The sequence below is a fragment of the Betta splendens genome, chromosome 16, assembly GCF_900634795.4.
Source record: "Betta splendens chromosome 16, fBetSpl5.4, whole genome shotgun sequence".
NCBI classification, from domain to species: domain Eukaryota; kingdom Metazoa; phylum Chordata; class Actinopteri; order Anabantiformes; family Osphronemidae; genus Betta; species Betta splendens.
The window spans coordinates 11,355,522-11,376,410 of record NC_040896.2 but is presented as its reverse complement, the minus strand read 5'-3'; the positions used below and the strand labels follow the sequence as shown (position 1 = coordinate 11,376,410).

General features: G+C 47.8%; 2 protein-coding genes across 2 annotated transcripts; one reads left to right on the top strand and one right to left on the bottom strand.

The window, feature by feature from the left end:
• Window positions 1-180: 180 nt before the first annotated feature.
• On the top strand, window positions 181-16,267 carry atp1a3b (ATPase Na+/K+ transporting subunit alpha 3b). Its single transcript, XM_029128936.3, has 22 exons — window positions 181-604; window positions 8,602-8,718; window positions 9,202-9,261; window positions 9,378-9,581; window positions 9,773-9,886; window positions 10,082-10,216; window positions 10,408-10,525; window positions 10,633-10,901; window positions 10,975-11,173; window positions 11,328-11,572; window positions 11,652-11,844; window positions 12,039-12,214; window positions 12,296-12,432; window positions 12,515-12,665; window positions 13,071-13,239; window positions 13,376-13,530; window positions 13,620-13,743; window positions 13,913-14,058; window positions 14,143-14,273; window positions 14,390-14,491; window positions 14,575-14,666; window positions 14,775-16,267. The coding sequence occupies exons 1-22, from the start codon at window positions 599-601 to the stop codon at window positions 14,801-14,803; spliced, it is 3,072 nt and encodes a 1,023-aa protein (XP_028984769.1). The 5' UTR covers window positions 181-598; the 3' UTR covers window positions 14,804-16,267.
• Window positions 16,268-17,562: 1,295 nt separating this feature from the next.
• On the bottom strand, window positions 17,563-20,666 carry rabac1 (Rab acceptor 1 (prenylated)). The gene is made up of 6 exons (XM_029129092.3): window positions 20,512-20,666; window positions 19,506-19,638; window positions 19,123-19,335; window positions 18,928-19,025; window positions 18,680-18,781; window positions 17,563-18,461 (listed from the first exon to the last, which is right to left on the bottom strand). Exons 2-6 carry the CDS (start codon window positions 19,625-19,627, stop codon window positions 18,373-18,375), a joined length of 624 nt encoding a protein of 207 aa, XP_028984925.1. The 5' UTR covers window positions 19,628-19,638; window positions 20,512-20,666; the 3' UTR covers window positions 17,563-18,372.
• Window positions 20,667-20,889: the final 223 nt, after the last annotated feature.

Here is a 20,889-nt window from a genome sequence, read left to right as displayed (position 1 = left end):
CGTGAGGGCTAGCGTGAATCTCATTGGTCAGCGCGCCTTTCACCGAGGAGACGCTCGGAATAATGATTGGCCAGCCTGTGATCGGGGGGCGGGTGCTGTTGGCTTTCCGTTCGTTCATTTGCTTAGGGCGGCGCTTTCTCCGCCGGCGGATTGGTGTGGAAAGAGGAGGGGAGTACTGCGGCAGCCGGCAGAGCCGCGGAGGGAGATCGAGTCCTAAAAAAGGTAGCTCTGCGGCTCGTTAGTTTCGCCGGTCTTTACCCGCAACCGAAGTGTCAGAGAGCAGGGGACGGAAACGCATCCCCGCGTGATGCTCCGCTTTACCGCCACATTTCATTTGAAAGACGTCTCGCGGGGGTGAAAGACAGTAGCCCAACGTTTGGGAGGTTCATTCGCGCGCTAGAAAACTATTCCGTCAGACCTGTAGGCTAGATAACTTCACTGACGTCTTTTCCCCGCCGGTTCGCTTTTCTTTGAAGCAAATTGAGCGAAGCCCCCCTTTTCCTTTTGCGAGGCGAGGTATTCCGATATAATTCACCGTGAGGGTCTGACACCTCTCAAGCCGTGCATCACCTGAGAAGAGAACAGTGACTGCGCCAACATGGGGGTAAGACTGACAATTCCAACTTTTTTTAAACTGCGTTGTAGCCCACCTGAAGTGGCCTGAGGCGCGCGAGGCAGCCGGACATGAAGCTCTTGTCTCACACGCGCGCGCGCGCGCACACACACACTACGACACATGATGTCATTTTTTCCTTTATGGAAATCCCATCACTGTGTGTGACATTGACTCTAATGCGGAACTGCTTTACCCCGGTCTCTAGACTGCGACAAACCGGTGTAGCCGGTAGCTTCGGACTAACGCAGCAACACAGTAGCAAGCAACGGTATTTAAGCGCTCGCTCTGCTTTGATCTGAGCCACGGTCACCGCTCGGGTAATGTCCTCAGATTCACTCAATCAACTTAAATCGGCCCTGAGATGAAATATTCATGAAAACTGATGTCAAAGTCTCAAAAGTAGAACGTGCGCCCGCTCTATAGGTTGCAGGTCTCAGCTCCCTGATAAGCCTTACTTTGACTATAACCTTGCCAGCCACGGCCTAATCGGTTTATTCTTTCAAAGAGCTCTCGTGCGGGTGAAGATAGAGACGGGGAGCGCACGGTGCTAAACCCCGTCCTGGTCACCTGTCATTAGCCTTCAGTTTAATAAAACGGATGTTTTATAGGCGAGGCCAGAAATGCTCGTTATGTGACTTTCTCGGTGATGGATGAACACAGTGTGCCGTGACCTCCCCCATGCCCTCGCTGCCCCTGCACCCCCCCCCCCCCCCCCCCCCCCCCGTCCTCTGCTGCTCCTAAACCCCCGCTGGCACTAGCCTGTCTCCGGGGAGATGCCGCACAGGAGACGCATCTGGCGGTGGACGGGGAAGATGCTGAGCACACGGCGTCCCCGCCGTGGACGCTCACGTCGGAGGAGTCTCATCCTCGGCACCCTCGATGACCCATGCGTCATAATGCGGTTACCGGGAATAAGCGCTTCACCAGCTTATTTCCCCTTTAATTTGTGACATAACAGGACTCGATAATCGCCATCGGTGAAGACATTTACAGATTAAAGAAACGAAGCGTCCAGTTCTTCGGGAGCAAGTTTTGTCCCTATGACTTTAGAGAGTTCTGCGCTCCGCATTAACCCACCAAACACGCATGATTCCCTGGATAAACCTGTTAGCGGTGCAAATACTCAGTGGAGGTGGTCGAACAAACACCACGACGTCGGAAAATACCAAGGTGGTGATGCGACTGCCGGCGTGACGCGAGCTATTGCGCAATTTCTGCTCCATCACCATCCTGCGGAAGAAGTAGTAATGTTGAATCTCGGATCATGGTGTTTCCTGTGAATTATGCGGTGGCATGACACTGCAGACTGAGGACCTTGACGCGGATGCGCCGCGGATGCACCGCGCGCCGGCGTCGTCAGCGGCTGATGTGGCACACGCCGCATCTGACGCGCCTCGGCCGCTAGACATGTTCAAGGTGCAGAACGCCGGAGGAAGAGCGAGCCTCCCGTTCGACTGCGCTCATGTGGACGTGAAAGGCGGATCGGCAGCGTTAGTGGGCACTGCGTCAAAGGGGATGGGAGTGCAAAAAAAAAAAGTGCTTACGCATGTGCTGCTGCTATGGAAGTTTGATCGAGCACCGTGTGGGAGAGACGTGGCTCAGACTAGAGATCGGCTCTATCTGAATAAACGACCTGTACGCGGTGGCTTCGCCGGCGAGCTGAGCCCCCCCGCAGGGGAAACGGGCTGCACGAGCACGAGCGACCGGAGAGACGCGACGAGGAGGAGAATCCAATGTACCGCTTTTATCACCGCGACTACGCGTCCCATTCGCCCTCTCGCCGTCTTTCTTCCTCGGATTTCGCACTGGCGCACCGGGGAGACGACACCGCAAGCTGTCCTTTCCCAAGGCCGCAGGGGGCATCGGCGAAGACGCGTTCCTGCGTCAAACCGGGGGCGGGGCCTCTGCTGTGGAAATTCCCAGTAAAGAGCCGTGATAGGCTGGCACAGTGAGCCCCGCCATAGGACCGGGTTAGAAAGCGAGAGCGATGCGGTGGAGCAGAGCCCGGGCCCGTGTCAGGGATGCTCGAGAGACAGAGACAGATGACACAGCACAGCAGAATAACGCCTGATTAGAGCTACACGTATGAATCATGTTAAAGTGCTGCGTTCACCTTCAGAAGCGCAATAATGGCGCAGGAGGCTGGCGCTGTTGAAAGAGCAGGGGAGACAGAGAAAGGGCAGAAAAGGAGAGACTGGTCTGCAGGTGTAGAGAGATAGAGAGAGGGATTTAACTGGAGGAGGACTGCCTGACGGTATATCCTGTTACAGGATAATGACCTGAGGCTCACGTTACCGTGGCTTCTGTTTCCTCTTGCTGTGCTTTCTGGGATTGGCTATCAGGGGGACAGGACACTGGGAACAGCAGATGAGGGCGGAGGTCGGGTGGATCATCTTCATCGGGATGCTGACGGATGGATAAGCGTGACGATGGAGAGAGATGCTGGTGGGCCGATCGCCCACAACGGGTCAGGGTCACGGTGAGGGGTGAGGTTTAGTGGCTTTGCATGGCGTTCCCGAAGAGACTTCGATTAGACTTTCTGATTAGCTCATGTCCTTGTGTGAAGCGTTTGAGAACAGGGTGTGCTCGATGACGGGTGGACCGAAGTGAAGGAGAGAAAGTTCGACGGCTTGAGTGGAGCCTCTGCAGAGGACCAGCCCTCAGTTTGGTGCAGAGCACTGCACGTCCCTCCTCGCTGCAACTGCTGCCTGATGCTAATAGGCTGCGCTGTGCCATGACTTATCTGTCTCACGTGTGGAAGGAACAGTACAAAAGCGTGTCCACCCTGGTTTGTTTAAACCACACACACACATCCAGCTCGGACCTTCCGGCCGTGTGGCACTGGGGTCAATTAATGACCCTTGAAACCTCTTGAGGGTCTCCATTTAATACATATACACAGTAATGAGCACGATGCTCTCACATCTCTGGCGTCTCAGCAATAAACACACTTATCCTCCAGAGGAGCGAGAGACTAACAGAACAAAGCCTGAACTAATAAAATGTAAAGGTCAGCTCTGTCTCCTTCATATATTACTTTAAACAGGATCACAGCAGCCTTGATTGAACGCTTTTTCTACATTAAATGTGGAATCTGTTCAGAAGCTTTTGTGCTTTACTACAATAGGACTAATTTAGGGTGTTGTCCCGGAGCGTGTGTGTGTGTGTGTGTGTGTGTGTGTGTGTGTGTGTGTGTGTGTGTGTGTGTGTGTGTGTGTGTGTGGACAAAGCATTACTTTACGAAACACGAGCTGATTTGTATTTTGTTGCCATGACATTGTGACTCAGTGAAAACATTCTGCAGGTAGTTTGTGTATCCACACGTGTGGTGGTGACCATCTGCTGGCTGAGGAGCGCCCTGTTCCACACCATTAGAGGCCATGTCCTCCACTCAGGGGTTCAGTGGCATGAAGGGGTGGCGATGACGGACAGATGGACAGGGCTCGGTGGAGAGGGGGGGCAGCGTAAGATGGGATTTTGTGTCTGATCCATTTCTTGCCTTTTTGCATCTTTAATACTTGCAGAAGGTGCAGCACAGATGACTGGAGGGGAAATAAATCTCTCTTTCCTCATTGCTTCGTTGGTCCAGAGATTAAAGTTTCCTCTCTACGCGTGTGAGACTTTCTCCTTTTGCACATCTGTACATTTACTTTAATGACATCACTGCCTTTTCTTCTTCTCGCCTGATATCTGGGATCTCCCCCTCTCATGCCCGTTCACTTTGTTAAATGGAAAGATGAGACGCTTTCACATCACGTTTCAAGGCTGACACAGATGAATGAAACACGTATCTTGGCAGTGTCTTCTGCAGGCTGTTCAAATCCTAGTCATCATCATGGGGAACGTTAAAACCGTCCCTTTACCCACTGCTGTTGTGAAGATTGAATTGATGCATTTGATCTTCCTGAGAGATGTAGAGACAAAGAGATAGAGACGGTGGGCTAATCCGGCGTAGTAATCAGACCAGCTAATCCCAGCAGCCATGTCCCCTGGTCCTGAGCCCGAGCCCCCTGCGGCTCAGGCTCGGCCCAGAGCCCTGCCATCGCGCTGCAGCAAGCAGCAGATGGCTCAACGACCCTGCAAGGTCACACACGGACGTCAACATGCACGGAGCCTCGATACAGCTGCAAAAGTGCATGCGTTTAAATGAAGTTTTCTTTTTCATGAATGAGTTGCCTGCAGTGAATTAAAAAATAAAAGCTGCAGAATGAATGTGGCCTGTGTAAATAGGCCCTGTGCAGTGAGAGCACACATAAAACACCTGTGCTCTTAATAAAATGTACATGCTTTTCTACTGTTAACCCGATTTACAGTTTAATTTTCTCCTTTTCCTGTAAGTCGTTCAACAGTCACAGTGAAACCTGTGGTGCAGGCTCACGTTGGTTTGACTGGTGTCGTGGTGGTTACAGAACAAAATGGAGGCCGGGCTTGGAACGTTTTCTACCCACCACCAGAACCACTTCCTCCATGAAGTCCACATAAAGGGGAAGAGATGACTCACGGCAGCCTGCCTGCTTCCTCATTGTGCACGATGGTACAATCGCTCCCCCTGTTCTCCATGAATCACTACGCGCGTGCAGCAGTTTAGACAAATCCATGTGTTTTGCAACTGCCACGCTGCCTTTCAGGGGGATTTTGAGAGGCTGCTTCCCCTTTTCAGGCTTCGCCATCGACGTCGCTCCAGCCGTAGTGTCGCCGGCCTCTCACTCATCCGCGACATCTCGCCCGCTGCTTCTGCCGCATTGCGTGCAGCCGCTGCACGCGCGGAGCCCGGGCCGCGCAGCCCTTCGCCTGCGCCTCGACGCCGGCGCTCACCGGTACCTGCCTGTATCGTCCAGGCTGCAGTTACACGTGCATCAATTATTACTCGTCCCGGATCGCATCAGGGGATCCTCGGCGCTCTAGACCACTGCTGAGCTGCGTCACGGTGCCGGTCACCATGGTTACCGCCTTCAAACACACTCACCGATGTTGCTCGCATGAGTAGAAAATGCAGCATTCGTTTAGATCAGCCAGATGAGTCTGTCTGATAGAACACACTCGTACATGAGAATTAACTTAACCCAATTATTGTCATTTAATGCACGTTGTAATAAGCTAGGATGATTCCGCTGTGTAATCTGTAGCGGCACGGGCAATTTATTCATTTCCTGATGATGCCAGAGATGTGTCTGCCCATCAGCCTCTTCATCTGTGTGCTTGTGGGAGAGCCAGCGTCTGTAATTCCAGCCCCGAGTCTCTGTTTCCTTCCTCTGGACAGAGGGGACTCATTACATTACCGAGATGTGTGTGTGACAGCTGGACTCCCACACAGACACACTTTGATGGTTTTCTGCACATGAAAATAGGCTCGCATGCTAATTTAATTTAAAAATCGTGATTATTAAAAATCAAGATTAATACACTTAGAGACACAAAGTGGAGGGTGTTTGTTTTAACAGTGACATTGTTTAAAGGCCATGAGCGACTTAAGTGCAATTAAGGCACAGTTTAGCCGCTGCGTGGAGAAGGAGCAGGGACGGCTTTGTAGGATCTCCTCTTTGTCATTAATGATTGAGTGGTGAGCAACGGGTCCGCTTTCAGCAGAGTCACCGTACTGTAAACACAGTCTGAAGACAAGTCAGCAGCCTCTCTGCTCTGTGACCCACGCTGATAACGGTTCGCATCAGCAAACGTCATCTTTTAGCATATGGGAAAGTGACGCATGCTTATTGGATCGGGGTCCCGGCAGGTCCGACACCGACGCAGAGCCTGAAAAGGCCGCTGGTCAATATCTCATTAGAAGCGATAACGGCTCCTCGCTTCCTCGATCCCGGCACCTTTCTCCACCTGCCTCTCTCGCTCGTTATCTGTCCCCGCTTCTCACCTCCCACTGATGGCTCCCTTTCCATGTGCCCGACGGCGTCTCTCATCCGCCCACTTCACATCCGTCCTCTGTGCCTTTACTTTTCACCACATATTGCTTTGTTTGACACTCCTCTCCACTTTGCTACCAGCCTGCGCTGTTTTCCAAGTCTACTGTACTCTACGTAGGTGTGTGTGCGTGCGTGCGTGTGTGTGTGTGTGTGTGTGTGTGTGTGTGTGTGTGTGTGTTTGTATTTGTGTTGTCAATCAAAGCCTGCGGTGCCTGAGAAGAACAGGTGCTCTGACAAAGCTGCGTGTGGAAAAACTAGCCGGACAACATTGGACTTGTGAATTCATCTGAAAGCCACCTGCCAGCGCGGCGTCTCCGAGGTCATGGGACCAAAGTGACTCTTGAATAGAATGTAATTATGGCGCTTTAGATAAATGAACAATACATTCAGCTCACTCAGCTCTGTACTGCCTTAAGTACAGTGTATGTAGCAGCAGCACCATTTATGCAGAATGGCTCAATTAACACAAAATCTCTATTCATTCATGTTTTAGATCTTATGATTGGATTGGATTTTATATTATTATTATTATTATTATTCTAATGCTGAATGTAATGACGTATCTACCCCTCAGACCACTGAGGTACAGTACTACCCACTGTACTAGTACGCAGTATGTACTGTACCCACGTGTTCACCTCCAAGCTGCAGTACTTTTCCGCTGCCTCCCATCCAGCCAGCCTTCGCCCCACCAGGCCTGCCTGCTCCTGCAGCACAAAGCCTTCTAACCCGCTCTATTGTTGCAGGACGAACCCTCTGACACGCAACTCATTACCCAACATGCGTGAGGCAACCGCTCACTTTGATTGAGACATGGCAGTTTTGTTCTGATAGACCTGAAAGACCGGTGTTCATGAACGCATGCAGATTTGATATGTCGAGACTTGTGGTGGTGATACAGGGGCAGGTTGGGCTCTGCCTCTGCAGGTGTGTGTGTTTTGGCGTGGCCTGGGTGTGTTTGACATCACTGCAGGTACTGGACTGAGGAAACATAATTCATACAAGCCTGCACTAGCATGCAGGCACTGAAGCAAACATGCAGAGCAGAGCTGCTATATTGGATTATATTAGACTTCCAATATCAGCTGGACCCGGCTCTGGAAACCTTTGCTTTGAGTCATGAGTTAATGTCTGACATTGCTCTGCCGCTGAGGACAGTTTCCTTGGAGACACTATCCACTGGGAGCCTCTCTCCTCTCTGGGAGCCATTTCTTTTTCCTCTGAATCTCACCTCTGCTTTTTAATGGTGGATATTTATATGATGTGGCCAGGAGGTCGGGTTGCTTTCCTTCCCTTCAGCGGGCTAGAGTTACAACTACGCATTTAAAAGAGCCGGGTTTATTAATGGGCTACACATGTCTGCGTTAACAACATAAGCCAGTTTCTAAAGGGGTCATTATTGGAACAATAGGCCGTGCTGTAAAGCAGGAAGTGGGAGAGGCCGCGGTCCATGTGTGCACTTTGTTCAGTCATCTTGACATCAAAGACGTCTGTGATGTGTCTGGTCTAATAGAACAAAGTGGAATCTAATCAGAAACTCTTTGATGAGTCCATAAATGCAGTTTGCCTGCTGCCTCGCTGTCCCACGACCTGCGCAGCGAAAATGAAAAAGGAGCAGAGAGCTTTGAGTTCAAAGCTGCAGGTTAAACCATTTGCACTTGATTACGGCTCGACGTGCCCGTCGGCCTGTTGTGGTTTGATCAGTGCAGATCAAATGCATGTGGCTGAGCCGGCCACCGGCCCAGTCTTTAATTTGTGGTGCACTCGATCAGGGTAATGCACGTTCCTGTCACATCACAATGATTTTTATTATAAAACATTTACCTTAATATATAGAAACGAAGGCCACTTCACAGGGAAACATCGCTGTTTGCCTCAAGGGCAGTTAAACAAAGCCCACTAGTAACTAGTAAATACTCCTACAGTGTTACACAAATAGAATGGAACACATCTGCAGTAGTTGTAGTTTGCACAATGTGCAGAATCAGCAGATATTAGTGCAGAGGCACTGGCGCCACTATCTCCTAACCTAGTGCAAGGCATGTATAAAACATGTGTGTGTGTCTGTAGTATGGGCGGTCAGACAGTTACCGAGTTGCCACCACACAGGACAAAGATGACCGATCCCCCAAGAAGAAGAAGGGGGCAACCAAGGACATGGATGACCTGAAGAAGGAAGTGCCCATTGTGAGTACACGCGTCTCTTATCACTCAGGCTTGTGACGTTTCTGTGTGTGAGGTTGCAGGAACCACTTGTTGTGGGAACTCCCTCTGGCGGGAAGTGACATGCCACCAACATGCCAAAATGTAGTGTAATATAGCCAAAAATAATGTGTTTATGCTGGTGAGGGGGGTGACCTGTTATCAGGAGGTCGTCCCTTCGATCCCGCATCTCAGCGCAGGAAACAGACACCAGGGTCACCATACCTGGCCGCCCTGATACGCTTATCGCTCAGGTGAACTGCATGCGTGGACTAAATTTTTTATTACCTTATTCAATTGAAGTAACTGGATGATCTGAGGAAAGTACTAAGCTCAAAACTCTCTTCTTTACCAGTTTAATTTGAACGACGCTCTACATTTTTCATGCATGCACAATAAAGCATCTCTTCATTGTCCCTGTACTGTGTCAAGCACTGATTAGCCCTGAATTTTTTCTTTTCTTTCCAGACGGAACACAAAATGTCTGTAGAGGAAGTATGCAGGAAATTTCAGACTGACATTGTGCAGGTGAGTCAATAGTAAAAAAAAAATACTAATAATAGTTTAAAACATTTGTGATTTATAAGAACCAGTGTGCCAGTAGGGGGCGTGGTTGGTTTTGACTGATGCCCTGCTCTCTCTAGGGGCTGACCAATGCCAAGGCAGCAGAGATCCTGTTGAGGGACGGTCCCAATGCTCTCACCCCCCCTCCCACCACCCCCGAGTGGGTCAAGTTCTGCCGCCAGCTGTTCGGCGGATTCTCCATCCTGCTGTGGATCGGCGCCATCCTCTGCTTCCTGGCCTACGCTATCCAGGCGGCCACCGAGGACGATCCGGCGGGAGACAACGTGAGAAACGCGCGCAAATACACAGCGGCACACGCACGTTTACATGTGGACCGCCTGCATCTCGTTAACACGCTGCGGCGCAGGCAGACGATGAATAACACCTCCACACAGTGACACATCCCTCACCCCGTTCCCACGTACACAGTGACAGGCTGGTTAAATATATTCACCTCTGCCTTTTTTCTCTCCAGTTGTACCTGGGAATAGTGCTCACAGCTGTCGTCATCATCACTGGCTGCTTTTCATACTTCCAAGAGGCCAAGAGCTCCAAAATTATGGAGTCTTTTAAGAACATGGTGCCTCAGGTAAAGCAGCTTCCTGTTGCCATAGTTGAGGAAACAGCCTTGTAGTTTTTGCATCATTTGGTCGTATATAGATTATAAATACCACTAAATGTCACTTCAAGCAGCTGTTGTGTTGAATTTATTGTCTTTGCCATCAGACCTGCGTAGAGGGAGCGATGGTGGACTTTCTAATCAGTATTCCTGTCCCCCCAACAGCAAGCGTTAGTGATCCGTGAGGGTGAGAAGGTGCAGATCAATGCTGAGGAAGTGGTGGGAGGGGATCTGATCGAAGTGAAGGGAGGAGACAGGATCCCTGCCGACATCAGGGTGGTGTCTGCTCATGGCTGCAAGGTGAACACGGACACACACACACACACACACACACACACACACACACACACACACACACACACACACACACACACACACACACACACACACACACACACACTCGCCCTCAAACAGACACACACACAGGTGTTGAACCTGCTGTGCTGTTGCGTGTGACTGCACGTTTTGATGTTTTTCCTGTTTCCCAATAGGTGGATAACTCCTCCCTGACAGGAGAGTCAGAGCCTCAGAGCAGGTCCCCTGACTGCACCCATGACAACCCCCTGGAGACCCGAAACATCGCTTTCTTCTCCACCAACTGTGTTGAGGGTATCGTCACCATGGCAATACTATGACATGATGTTATTAACGCCTGTGGTTAGGTGTAAACACGTTGTTCTATTTCACATTATGATAATGTTATTCCTCCAAACCAGGTACAGCGCGTGGTATTGTCATCTGCACCGGAGACCGCACCGTCATGGGTCGCATTGCTACTCTGACCTCTGGCCTGGAGACGGGCAAGACCCCCATTGCCAAGGAGATTGAGCACTTCATCCACATCATCACGGGCGTGGCCGTCTTCCTGGGCGTGACGTTCTTCATCCTGGCCATCATCCTGGGCTACACCTGGCTGGAGGCGGTCATCTTCCTCATTGGCATCATTGTTGCTAACGTGCCTGAGGGGCTGTTGGCCACTGTCACTGTAAGTGGGCGTGTGAATCCGTTGTGAATATTGTGAATGTCGTAGCGTGGTTTAATTATGGGTGTATCTGCAGGTGTGTCTGACCCTGACGGCCAAACGCATGGCTAAGAAGAACTGCCTGGTGAAAAACCTGGAGGCCGTGGAAACCCTGGGCTCCACCTCCACCATCTGCTCCGACAAGACAGGCACCCTGACCCAGAACAGGATGACGGTGGCCCACATGTGGTTCGACAACCAGATCCATGAGGCCGACACCACCGAGGACCAGTCAGGTCAGTGGGGCGAGGTCACACACACACACACACACACACGCGCGCACACACACACACACACACACACACACACACACACACACACACACACATGCACGCACACGCACACATGTGCCCACTGTAAAGGAGATGACCCCCTGTGTTCCGTGTTCAGGCGCCTCATTTGACAAGAGCTCGGTCACGTGGTTGTCACTGGCTCGTGTCGCTGCCCTGTGCAACCGCGCTCAGTTCAAGGCCGGACAGGAGTCCATGCCCATCCTGAAGCGGGACGTGGCCGGGGATGCCTCAGAGTCGGCCCTGCTCAAGTGCATCGAGCTGTCCTGCGGCTCGGTCAGGATGATGAGGGACAAGAACAAGAAGGTGGCTGAGATCCCGTTCAACTCCACCAACAAATACCAAGTAAGTCGCTGTTACTGTCACTGTTACTGTAACACGCTAACATGTGACTCACCAAACATTTGGGTTTTCCTGTTTTTAGCTCTCAGTACATGAGACAGAGGATCCCAATGACAACCGCTACCTGCTGGTCATGAAGGGAGCCCCCGAGAGGATCCTGGACCGCTGCTCCACCATCATGCTGCAGGGCAAAGAGCAGCCTATGGATGAGGAGATGAAGGAAGCCTTCCAGAACGCCTACATGGAGCTGGGGGGGCTGGGAGAGAGAGTACTAGGTACGGAGCCATGCTCTATGACATGTTGAGCACGCAGAGACAAAATGGGGATTTTGACAAAGCTGATGAATTATTCTCACACACATTTTGTGTGAGGTCTGGATTCTGGAGCTTCTGTCAGAGGTGGGGTGGTTTCTTGGATGTTCCCATTCATTGTAGATGAAATATTAAATCCCACACTCTTTTCTCTGCAGGTTTCTGCCACTTGCTGCTTCCTGAAGACCAGTACCCCAAGGGCTTTGCCTTTGACACAGATGACGTCAATTTCCAGACGGACAACCTGTGCTTCGTGGGCCTCATGTCCATGATTGACCCTCCCCGTGCCGCCGTGCCCGATGCTGTGGGCAAATGCAGGTCTGCCGGTATCAAGGTAAAGCGCCTGGTTCGCTCACAGACATGGATGATCAGGTGCTGGTGTCACACTATGACAGCGTCACACTTGTTCTTATAGGTCATTATGGTCACTGGAGATCATCCAATCACAGCCAAAGCCATCGCCAAGGGAGTGGGCATCATCTCCGAAGGCAACGAGACGGTGGAGGACATCGCAGCTCGACTCAACATCCCCGTGAGCCAGGTCAACCCCAGGTAAAGAGCGCTCACACAAGAGGCCGCGCGTTCCCATAGATGATCGTGACATCCGTGTGAATGCGCCATTGTCTGTGTTCAGGGACGCCAAGGCTTGTGTGATTCACGGTACAGACCTTAAAGATCTATCTCAGGACCAGATGGACGACATCCTGAGGAATCACACAGAGATCGTGTTTGCCAGGACCTCCCCACAACAGAAGCTCATCATTGTAGAGGGCTGCCAGAGACAGGTGGGAGGCTTTTAAGGAGCCGTCTTTAAGCGTTTTGGGTTTTAGGTGCTCCTACATCTTCCCACCAGCAGATGGCGCTAGTTGCTTGCTGAACGAACACCGATTTGCTGTAAAATGGTCCGGACACATTGGAACCAAAGGGTTTTTAAATTAAGTGTTTAAAATAACAGTTTGTTTTTAAGATTTGGAAACATTTCTCTGTTATTTGACAACTTCTATCTGAATGAACCCAAATCCGACTTTAAGGTTAGTTAAGATTATCATAGCATTGATGCAAATTGAAATTGATTCCATACAAACAATAGAATAAATATTTTGTTCTACCTTTAACCTGTGTTCATAAAACATTCTCTTATTCGCTAAAACCTGCTTTTCTCTCTTGTGCGCCTCTTTTGATTCAACCAGGGTGCCATTGTAGCCGTGACAGGTGACGGTGTGAATGACTCACCTGCGCTGAAAAAGGCCGACATCGGCGTCGCCATGGGAATCTCAGGTTCTGATGTGTCCAAACAGGCGGCAGACATGATCTTGTTGGATGACAATTTTGCCTCTATTGTCACAGGAGTGGAAGAAGGTAAGAAAAAAGACTGAACTGGAACACAGAAGCCGTTGAAATCAATAAAGACTCCTTAAATAGAAAATATATAGAAAACAGGAAATGGAAATGGAAATATATAAACATCAGCCTTTTTCTGCTTTTGTCCCTTTAGGCCGTTTAATCTTTGATAACCTTAAAAAGTCCATCGCCTACACGTTGACCAGCAACATCCCAGAGATCACCCCTTTCCTGTTGTTTATCATCGTCAACATTCCTCTGCCACTGGGAACCATCACCATCCTCTGCATTGACCTGGGAACTGACATGGTGAGGCCTGTTACACACAGCACATGCACCGTGGCGCTCACACACAGTACAGGCGGTACTTAGAGTTCCCATTTCTCCCTCTTCCTCAGGTGCCAGCTATCTCCCTGGCTTATGAAGCAGCAGAGAGTGACATCATGAAGCGCCAGCCCAGGAACCCATTCAGGGACAAGCTGGTGAACGAGAGGCTCATCAGCATCGCCTATGGACAAATCGGTAGGTGAACTGATCGGGACCAGTGATCTGGGTTGTGATTCTAGATCCAAAATTATGACCCTTTGTTGCTCACAAGCCGCAGCAGCTGAATCATCCTTGGCCTCGTCTACGATGTGTTCAAGGACAGCTACGTAAAGGAAGTTAGAAAACCTAACTCTCTCTTCCTCAGGTATGATCCAGGCCCTGGGAGGCTTCTTCTCCTACTTCGTCATTTTGGCTGAAAACGGTTTCCTGCCCAGCCACCTAGTAGGCATCAGGCTGTCCTGGGACGACCGCGCCACCAACGACCTGGAGGACAGCTATGGACAGCAGTGGGTAGGTGTCTCGATGGACAACTCCACTGAGCTTTTGGGATTTTTTACTCAACCCCATTGCCTCCCTGTCCTCACCTTCCTCCAGACGTACGAACAGAGGAAGATAGTGGAGTTTACATGCCACACAGCCTTCTTCGTCAGTATTGTGGTGGTGCAGTGGGCTGACGTCATCATCTGCAAGACCAGACGTAACTCTGTGTTCCAGCAGGGCATGAGGTGAGTGTGTTACCAATATGCCTACGTGTCATCCATTGCTAAAGATCGTCATCATCATCATCATCATCATCATCATCATCCCTTCTCATCCTCCTTTTGTTTTTTCTGTTTTCCAGGAACAAGATTTTGATCTTCGGCTTGTTTGAGGAGACGGCCCTGGCTGCCTTCCTGTCCTACTGCCCCGGCATGGACGTGGCGCTCAGGATGTATCCTCTAAAGTGAGCCCGGCCTCCACGCGCACCCCAGAGACGCAGGCGCTGACGCTGCTGTACTCATTCTTCTTCTCTTGTCTTGCCCACAGGCCCACGTGGTGGTTCTGTGCATTTCCATATAGTTTTCTCATCTTTGTATACGATGAAGTTCGAAAACTTCTCATCCGCCGAAACCCTGGAGGTGAGTGCTTGTTTTTCTTCTCATGACCACGTCTGCTCCCCACATTTATTTGAATATAGCTTGACAAAACGTTCTTGAACTAACTGTGAACCTTCTTTTACGCTTCAGGTTGGGTGGAAAAGGAGACATACTATTGATCAAGAGCATCTTTGCTCAAACCCTCTACATTTTCCACTTATTTCTCCTCCTGTCGCTCCATCCCTGGCAAACCACACCTCCAGACGCCCTGCCCCTTTAAAGACAAACAAACGCTTCGAAGCAATTTTCATCACAACTGCCCCAAAGATTAAAAACAGCAAAAGCACCTTTACAACTTTCTACATTGACCCGCCCCTCCTTTGTCCTTATCTCCTATGATACTCTTTGCATGTGTTCTCTCACTGCTGTGTACATAAACCAATATATCTACCAGACGGCAGCTGCATATTGTGTATGTAGGTTTGACTGAGCTAAGGATGCAGGGGAAGTGTCTATGCTCTGCAAAAAAGGGCCATTCAGCTCCTCCCCCCGCGGTACCCACCCCCCCGTCTCTCTCTGTACCTTGTCCCGTTTCCCCAAACCCTTTGCTTGTCCTCCAATCACACACAGATATAAAGATCACACGGTGAGATCCCACCGCCGACACCACGTCAACTGCCACCACTTGCCTCCGTCTCGTGTCCGTAGAGGACCAGTGGAGTGGTCATCTCCCTGATGTTCTCGCGGCGTCCATTTTACTTCTCTTCCGTTCTCAATGGCCACAGTGTTGTTGTTTTTTTTTGATATGTGGGTTAGGGGGGGCGCAGTTATTTGATTTGTCTTTTTTATTTCAAAGATAGGAGAGGGGGCGTGTGAGAGCTGCTTCTCCTCATTTAGGCCGAACAAAGCACACCCCATAACGCCCGGTCCCCCCGTCTCTCACACTCCTCCTCTCCCCCACCTCCGACCCTGTTTGTCTCTGTTTGTGTGCACTGTGTGAACCATTGTCCTTGTTAATACCTATTACAGTACACCCCCAAGTTGGTAAATACAAATCAATCTTTCTGTGTGCTATAGGAAATCTATATAATTCTATACCGAATTTAAATGAAACAATAAAAACACATGTTGGAAAACAGACGTTCACGAAGAAAGATATCGATTTTGGTGACAGGAGACAAAGTGAGGGGTGTGTCCCGTTTTGTTTAGTTTGGTTTCAGTTACTTTTGCTGGTTTCCAGGAGGCTATTCTAAAATCGTATCAGCAAAGCAGGGTTAAAGGTTGTGTTTTTACCAAGAGGCACAAGACACCATCAAAGCTTTCAGGTTTCTGTCACTGCAGGTGTGCTGGTATGATGTGGTGCAGCGTGCTGTGATGTGGTGAGTGGTGAGTCCATGAGCATGGGCGCGGTTGCTGGTTCAGGAGCCGCTCCGGTGTACTTCAGGTCCTGACATGTTCCAGTCCAGCCCAGGTCTGTGTGAATGTATGTGTTGGAGACCAATGAAGGCCAGCGGTCTCAGGCTGGGTTTATCTCAGATGGTTGAAAAGGTTCAAATTACAGAAAATAATACAGATCTAGTAGAACATGTGTGTCAAATAAAATGAAACCAACACCAATAAAATATCTAGAACATTTAATACAACTTTGACCTGTCTGTGTGTTTTTATCTTTCTGTCTCTGCCTTGGAGGAAGGAGAAAATATTTTGCTGACATTTTAGTCGTATCTTGCTTCCTGCTAACTCATACTACACCCTGAGCCCTAACATCCCAATACATGTGTTAAAATATGGTTAAATGTTTAATAATGAAAATAAAATAATGATTTTTGTTTCATATGCTTTACAAAAGACTAAACATTTGATTATTAGGATTAGGATGGGATGCCACCTAGTGTTATAAATTAACATGCACTTGGATCTGCAAACTGCCCAATGCTGAGCTGGCAGCGCCCCAAGGGAATGCACCAAACCGCTCTGTAAATGTGTCAGCTCAACAGAGATGAGGCTCACTGTCATCATTAGTTAGAGTTTCACAAGATAAACTATTCCCTAAAACCACATTTTGGAAACTACGAGAAACAAGAACCGGAGGTTGTTATTACCTGAAGGTTAAATTCCTGCAAGTAAAGCAGGGCAATATATCTTTTATCTGTAGGGAACTGGCTGTAATTGTGCTACCTCTCTGTGCCACAGGGGTCATCTATTTTAAATGAACCTCTTATTGGCCAAATAGCACACAAATCAAATAAATTATACACCATATACTTTTCTGTAGCATTAAAGCTATGGAGTGAATATGGTGAGAGGTCACTTTGAAACAAATGCTGAAAATTTAGGGCATGCTCCTTTGAGTGAAGAGCACACAACTTTCTGACATCGCTCAAACACAGCCCAATGACAAATACATTGTCTCCTGCTCATACATACACACACAGCACACCCACTTTATGTCACTCTGGCTGACAAACACACTCACACTCTCACCCTCTCTCTAATTTCCCCTGTGTCTCTGCAGTGAGCTCACTGCAGTGCGACTCGCTCCCACCCTCGCCATATAATAGAATATCGATCGCTCGCCTTTGCCGCAGTGTGCAAGGGAGTGTGTGTGTCTGACTGGGGCCCTCCAAGGTCATCGCCATGGCAACCCGAGCATGGGGTCCTCTCGTTGTGCCGTCACGGAGCACAGGTCACGGGGGTCACGTGAAGTAGGGGGACAAGAGGGGGTTGGTGAGCGGTGCAGTGTGTGCTGAACTAAAGGCAGGGAAGAGGAGCCACAAGGGCTGAAACCGTCCTGCTCCACTGTGTATTCAGACCCGGCCAGAATAAAGAAGAAACATACAGACTAAGTGCTGAGAGCCACCGAGCTCACTGCAACTCCTGACTAACATCCACAAGTGTGAGTGACTGAAGGGAACAAAGCAAAAACATTCATAACTGGTATCTTTGCATCAGGGGTTTATTGCACTTCCGAAATGTTTTAAATACCAAACACCCAACTGGCATTAAAATGTAAATACGTGGTTAAAAAAGACATTTTATACAGAATGACCTTTTTATTGGAATGCTGTAAGCAGAACACACACACAGATGCACACAGACAGCAAAGTATTATTTATCCCCAAATACAAAAACACCTTTACCAAGTACTGACCTTTTCTAGCCAAATAATCTAAAACTATTTTATGAGTGTGCGTATAAAACCTTCTGCTTTACTTGTGCATCACCATTTTAGGAGACACATTATAAAGCTTTAAATGGCACAATGCATGTTTTACACAATATTTACATGTTTTTAAAACATCTGCTTTCCTGTCAAACTGAGCCTATATCAATAGAATCATCTACTGCAGAGCACAGCAGGTTATTTAGGAGAATAGTAATGTGAACGGAACAATATGTCAAAGCATAAGGAACACTGTGGGGAGTGAGAAGCAATTTCACCCACAAACACACACACACACCAGAGGCATTCAAAGTTTAACACATACAAAGAAAGGCATAATCTGTATAAACCTGGGCTTAGATATATACAAATCCTTTATTTGCTCAAACGCATAGTAACGTACGTCAGTTCTCAATATGAAGGCAGGCTGTAACAACAACAATTTAGGAGGCAAGACAAGGTGCTTTGTTGATTGGCATAGGTAAGATACAGGATGCAAATGTAGCTAAACAACAGGTGGAAAAGCAATTATTCCTCAACCCTCAGTTGGATCTAACGGAAGACTGCTGGGGGCTCAGTTTGCTTTTACACCGGCTCCATGAGCAGCTCCTCCATGTCAGACCCTTCGAGCTCACGGAAAGCAGCATGAGATCCAATCACAAACAGGGTTGCTCCTGAGAAGGTATATATTTTATTATGAGCATACACAGTTCCTATTATGTGCAGCCGCGAAACATGGTTTAATACATTAACATGAAATTATCGAGCAACAGCTCCCTGACTAGCTTGGAATGTTGCCAAATGTCTATAATAATAATAATAATAATAATAATAATAATAATAATAATAATAATAATAATAATAATAATAATAGACAAGAAATTTGGCTTACCAAGAACCCAAAAGACCGCAGCTCCAGCTCCAGCCAACCAGAACACAGGTAGGGAGATAGCTCCAGCCAAACTCATCTGATGAGGAACAGTCAGCTCTTTGCCTGGTTTACAATTTAAATCATACATTTAACTACACATCTCTTCAGTTTCAAATACAAAAAAATTATACTTAATTTTTAATTAAAAGATATACTTCAAATGGGAATTACCGCAGGTAATTCTTTTTACATGTGTCAACTAAACTTACCGAGGACAACTAGTTTGGACTCAAGAGCTTTAAGGTGGATTATATAGAAGGCACCAGCAAACACAGCCAAGGCAATCAGTAGCATAGGAGAGCTGATACTGGGCAGAAAAATCATTGGGACCAATTAGTCTGGTGCTAAAACAGTATTGTAAATTACAATACAAACAATGTCAATTATTAGTCCCTGTGTCTTACATGCAGTAGAGGATGAGGCCGAGGAAGATGAAGGTATAGTTGCTATTGTAAGTTTCAACATTTTTTACCACCCTCTGACACAAGTCTCCAAAATTGCGGGGTTTTGAAAACTTGCGTTGGTCCACAAAGCTGGCCCAAGGTCTGATGGACACACGGCGTCTGTCAAACCACTCTTTAGCCATACTGGGTGAGAGTCCCTTAGGGAGCCAGAGCCTGTCAAACACATTAAAACAGCCGAGCTCATAAAAAATGCTAGGAATTGTCGTTTATGAAACAAACAGAAACTAACTGCTCATAAAGTTAAACCATTACTTGTAGGTGATTAAACAGCAGTGCAACATTATCAAAAAAAATCACACTTAAAAAAAAATAGAAATCTTTACTTTGCCAAGATTCCAGTTCCACCTGTGCCTGTTGGATGAGCATCCTCAGCACTGAACAGATCTCCAGCCTTACTGTCCATGTCTACAAGGCAGTTCTCCCCCTTTGAAGGTCCAGATGGCATTTACAGGTTGTCTTCAACACGGCAAGATGAAAAAAAAACATATTTTTTTTTTACTACTAACACTATTTATACTTTTTTTATAAGGTTGAATATTGTTTGGTGCCAACAAACATTTTTCTTATTCACTAAAACTCCACTCCCACTGATTTAAAATTGGTTATTGTTTCACACTGATTCCCGAGTACCAAACTATAAAGCAGCACAACCACCACCACTCTGTTTTCTGTCCTGTTGCTGTTGTGAGGTGTAATTTCCCCGCCGTGGGGATTTATTCTTAAGAGCGAAACTGTTTCGGCTGAAGATTCACTGATAATGTTTTAAAAAAGTAGAAATTATTTATTGATACTCATATGTCAAAGCTGACTCTTCGCCTGAAACTTTAGCTGAAGTTTATAATAATTGAGTAATCAATTTAGATTGATCATTTCACCAGTTTAAATAATTAAAAACAGAGTACTATATCGTATTAATAAGAAACTTTTCACGCTAGGTTAAACTGATATCCGATCTTAACGTACACTTATACAGTAGCGACAGAGCTAATTTGGCTAAGGTGGGGTGTTTGAGTAGTGGAAAATGCTGGTCAACAAATGCAGGGCTTGGCTCTGCCACGTCATTGAACACAGGCTAATCAAGAAACTGCTGCCAAAGGCCAAACGACTATACGGTACTTTTATACACATGTAAATCGAGATGAACCTTCCTAAAAACGAACGACGAGACAACTGTGTTTATGTTATGATGATCAGTTAGCACCTCCACTAACGATCCTCTCACACATTTAGACAGGAATAAACATTTCCATCATACAGTCTGGAGGTTGGATGCTTCAGAGGAGTTTTCTGAATCGTCAAGTGTGTAATACTTTGATCAAATGTACTCACAAGAAAAGTCTGTCTAGGATCCTTTAGCTCTCTGTTGTTGCCGTTGTTCTTCGCGGATGTGATGTGGATGTTACTTAACTTCCTGCTGCCCAAACGCTGAGCAGCGCCACCCACCGACAGCACAGCGCAACTGCTCTTGGTGAAATACCTCAGCCAATTCCTTTGACATAGAAAGGAAATTACGCCTATTTTGTTCGCGTTGCGTGTAAATTCAGAAACTGACAAACCAATCAGCGAAAAAACGTTTGTATACTAAGCATTCTTGTAATATTATAAGGTTAGTTTTTTGTATTGAATTTCCATGTAGTCTCTGTTTTTTTTTTTACAATTTTAATTATTTATATTTATACTATTCATACATATTCAACATATCTCAAA

What these genes read in the sequence shown, in the direction of transcription:
- atp1a3b (XM_029128936.3), top strand. An exon ending in TGTCACAGGAGTGGAAGAAG is followed by an intron (nt 13,240 to 13,375) that starts GTAAGAAAAAAG and finishes TTGTCCCTTTAG; the next exon opens with GCCGTTTAATCTTTGATAAC. An exon ending in GTGTTCCAGCAGGGCATGAG is followed by an intron (nt 14,274 to 14,389) that starts GTGAGTGTGTTA and finishes TCTGTTTTCCAG; the next exon opens with GAACAAGATTTTGATCTTCG.
- rabac1 (XM_029129092.3), bottom strand. Translation starts at nt 19,627, where the DNA reads ATGCCATCTGGACCTTCAAAGGGGGAGAACTGCCTTGTAGACATGGAC. An exon ending in GGAACTGGAATCTTGGCAAA is followed by an intron (nt 19,336 to 19,505) that starts GTAAAGATTTCT and finishes TGTGTTTGACAG; the next exon opens with GCTCTGGCTCCCTAAGGGAC. An exon ending in GTCCAAACTAGTTGTCCTCG is followed by an intron (nt 18,782 to 18,927) that starts GTAAGTTTAGTT and finishes ATTGTAAACCAG; the next exon opens with GCAAAGAGCTGACTGTTCCT.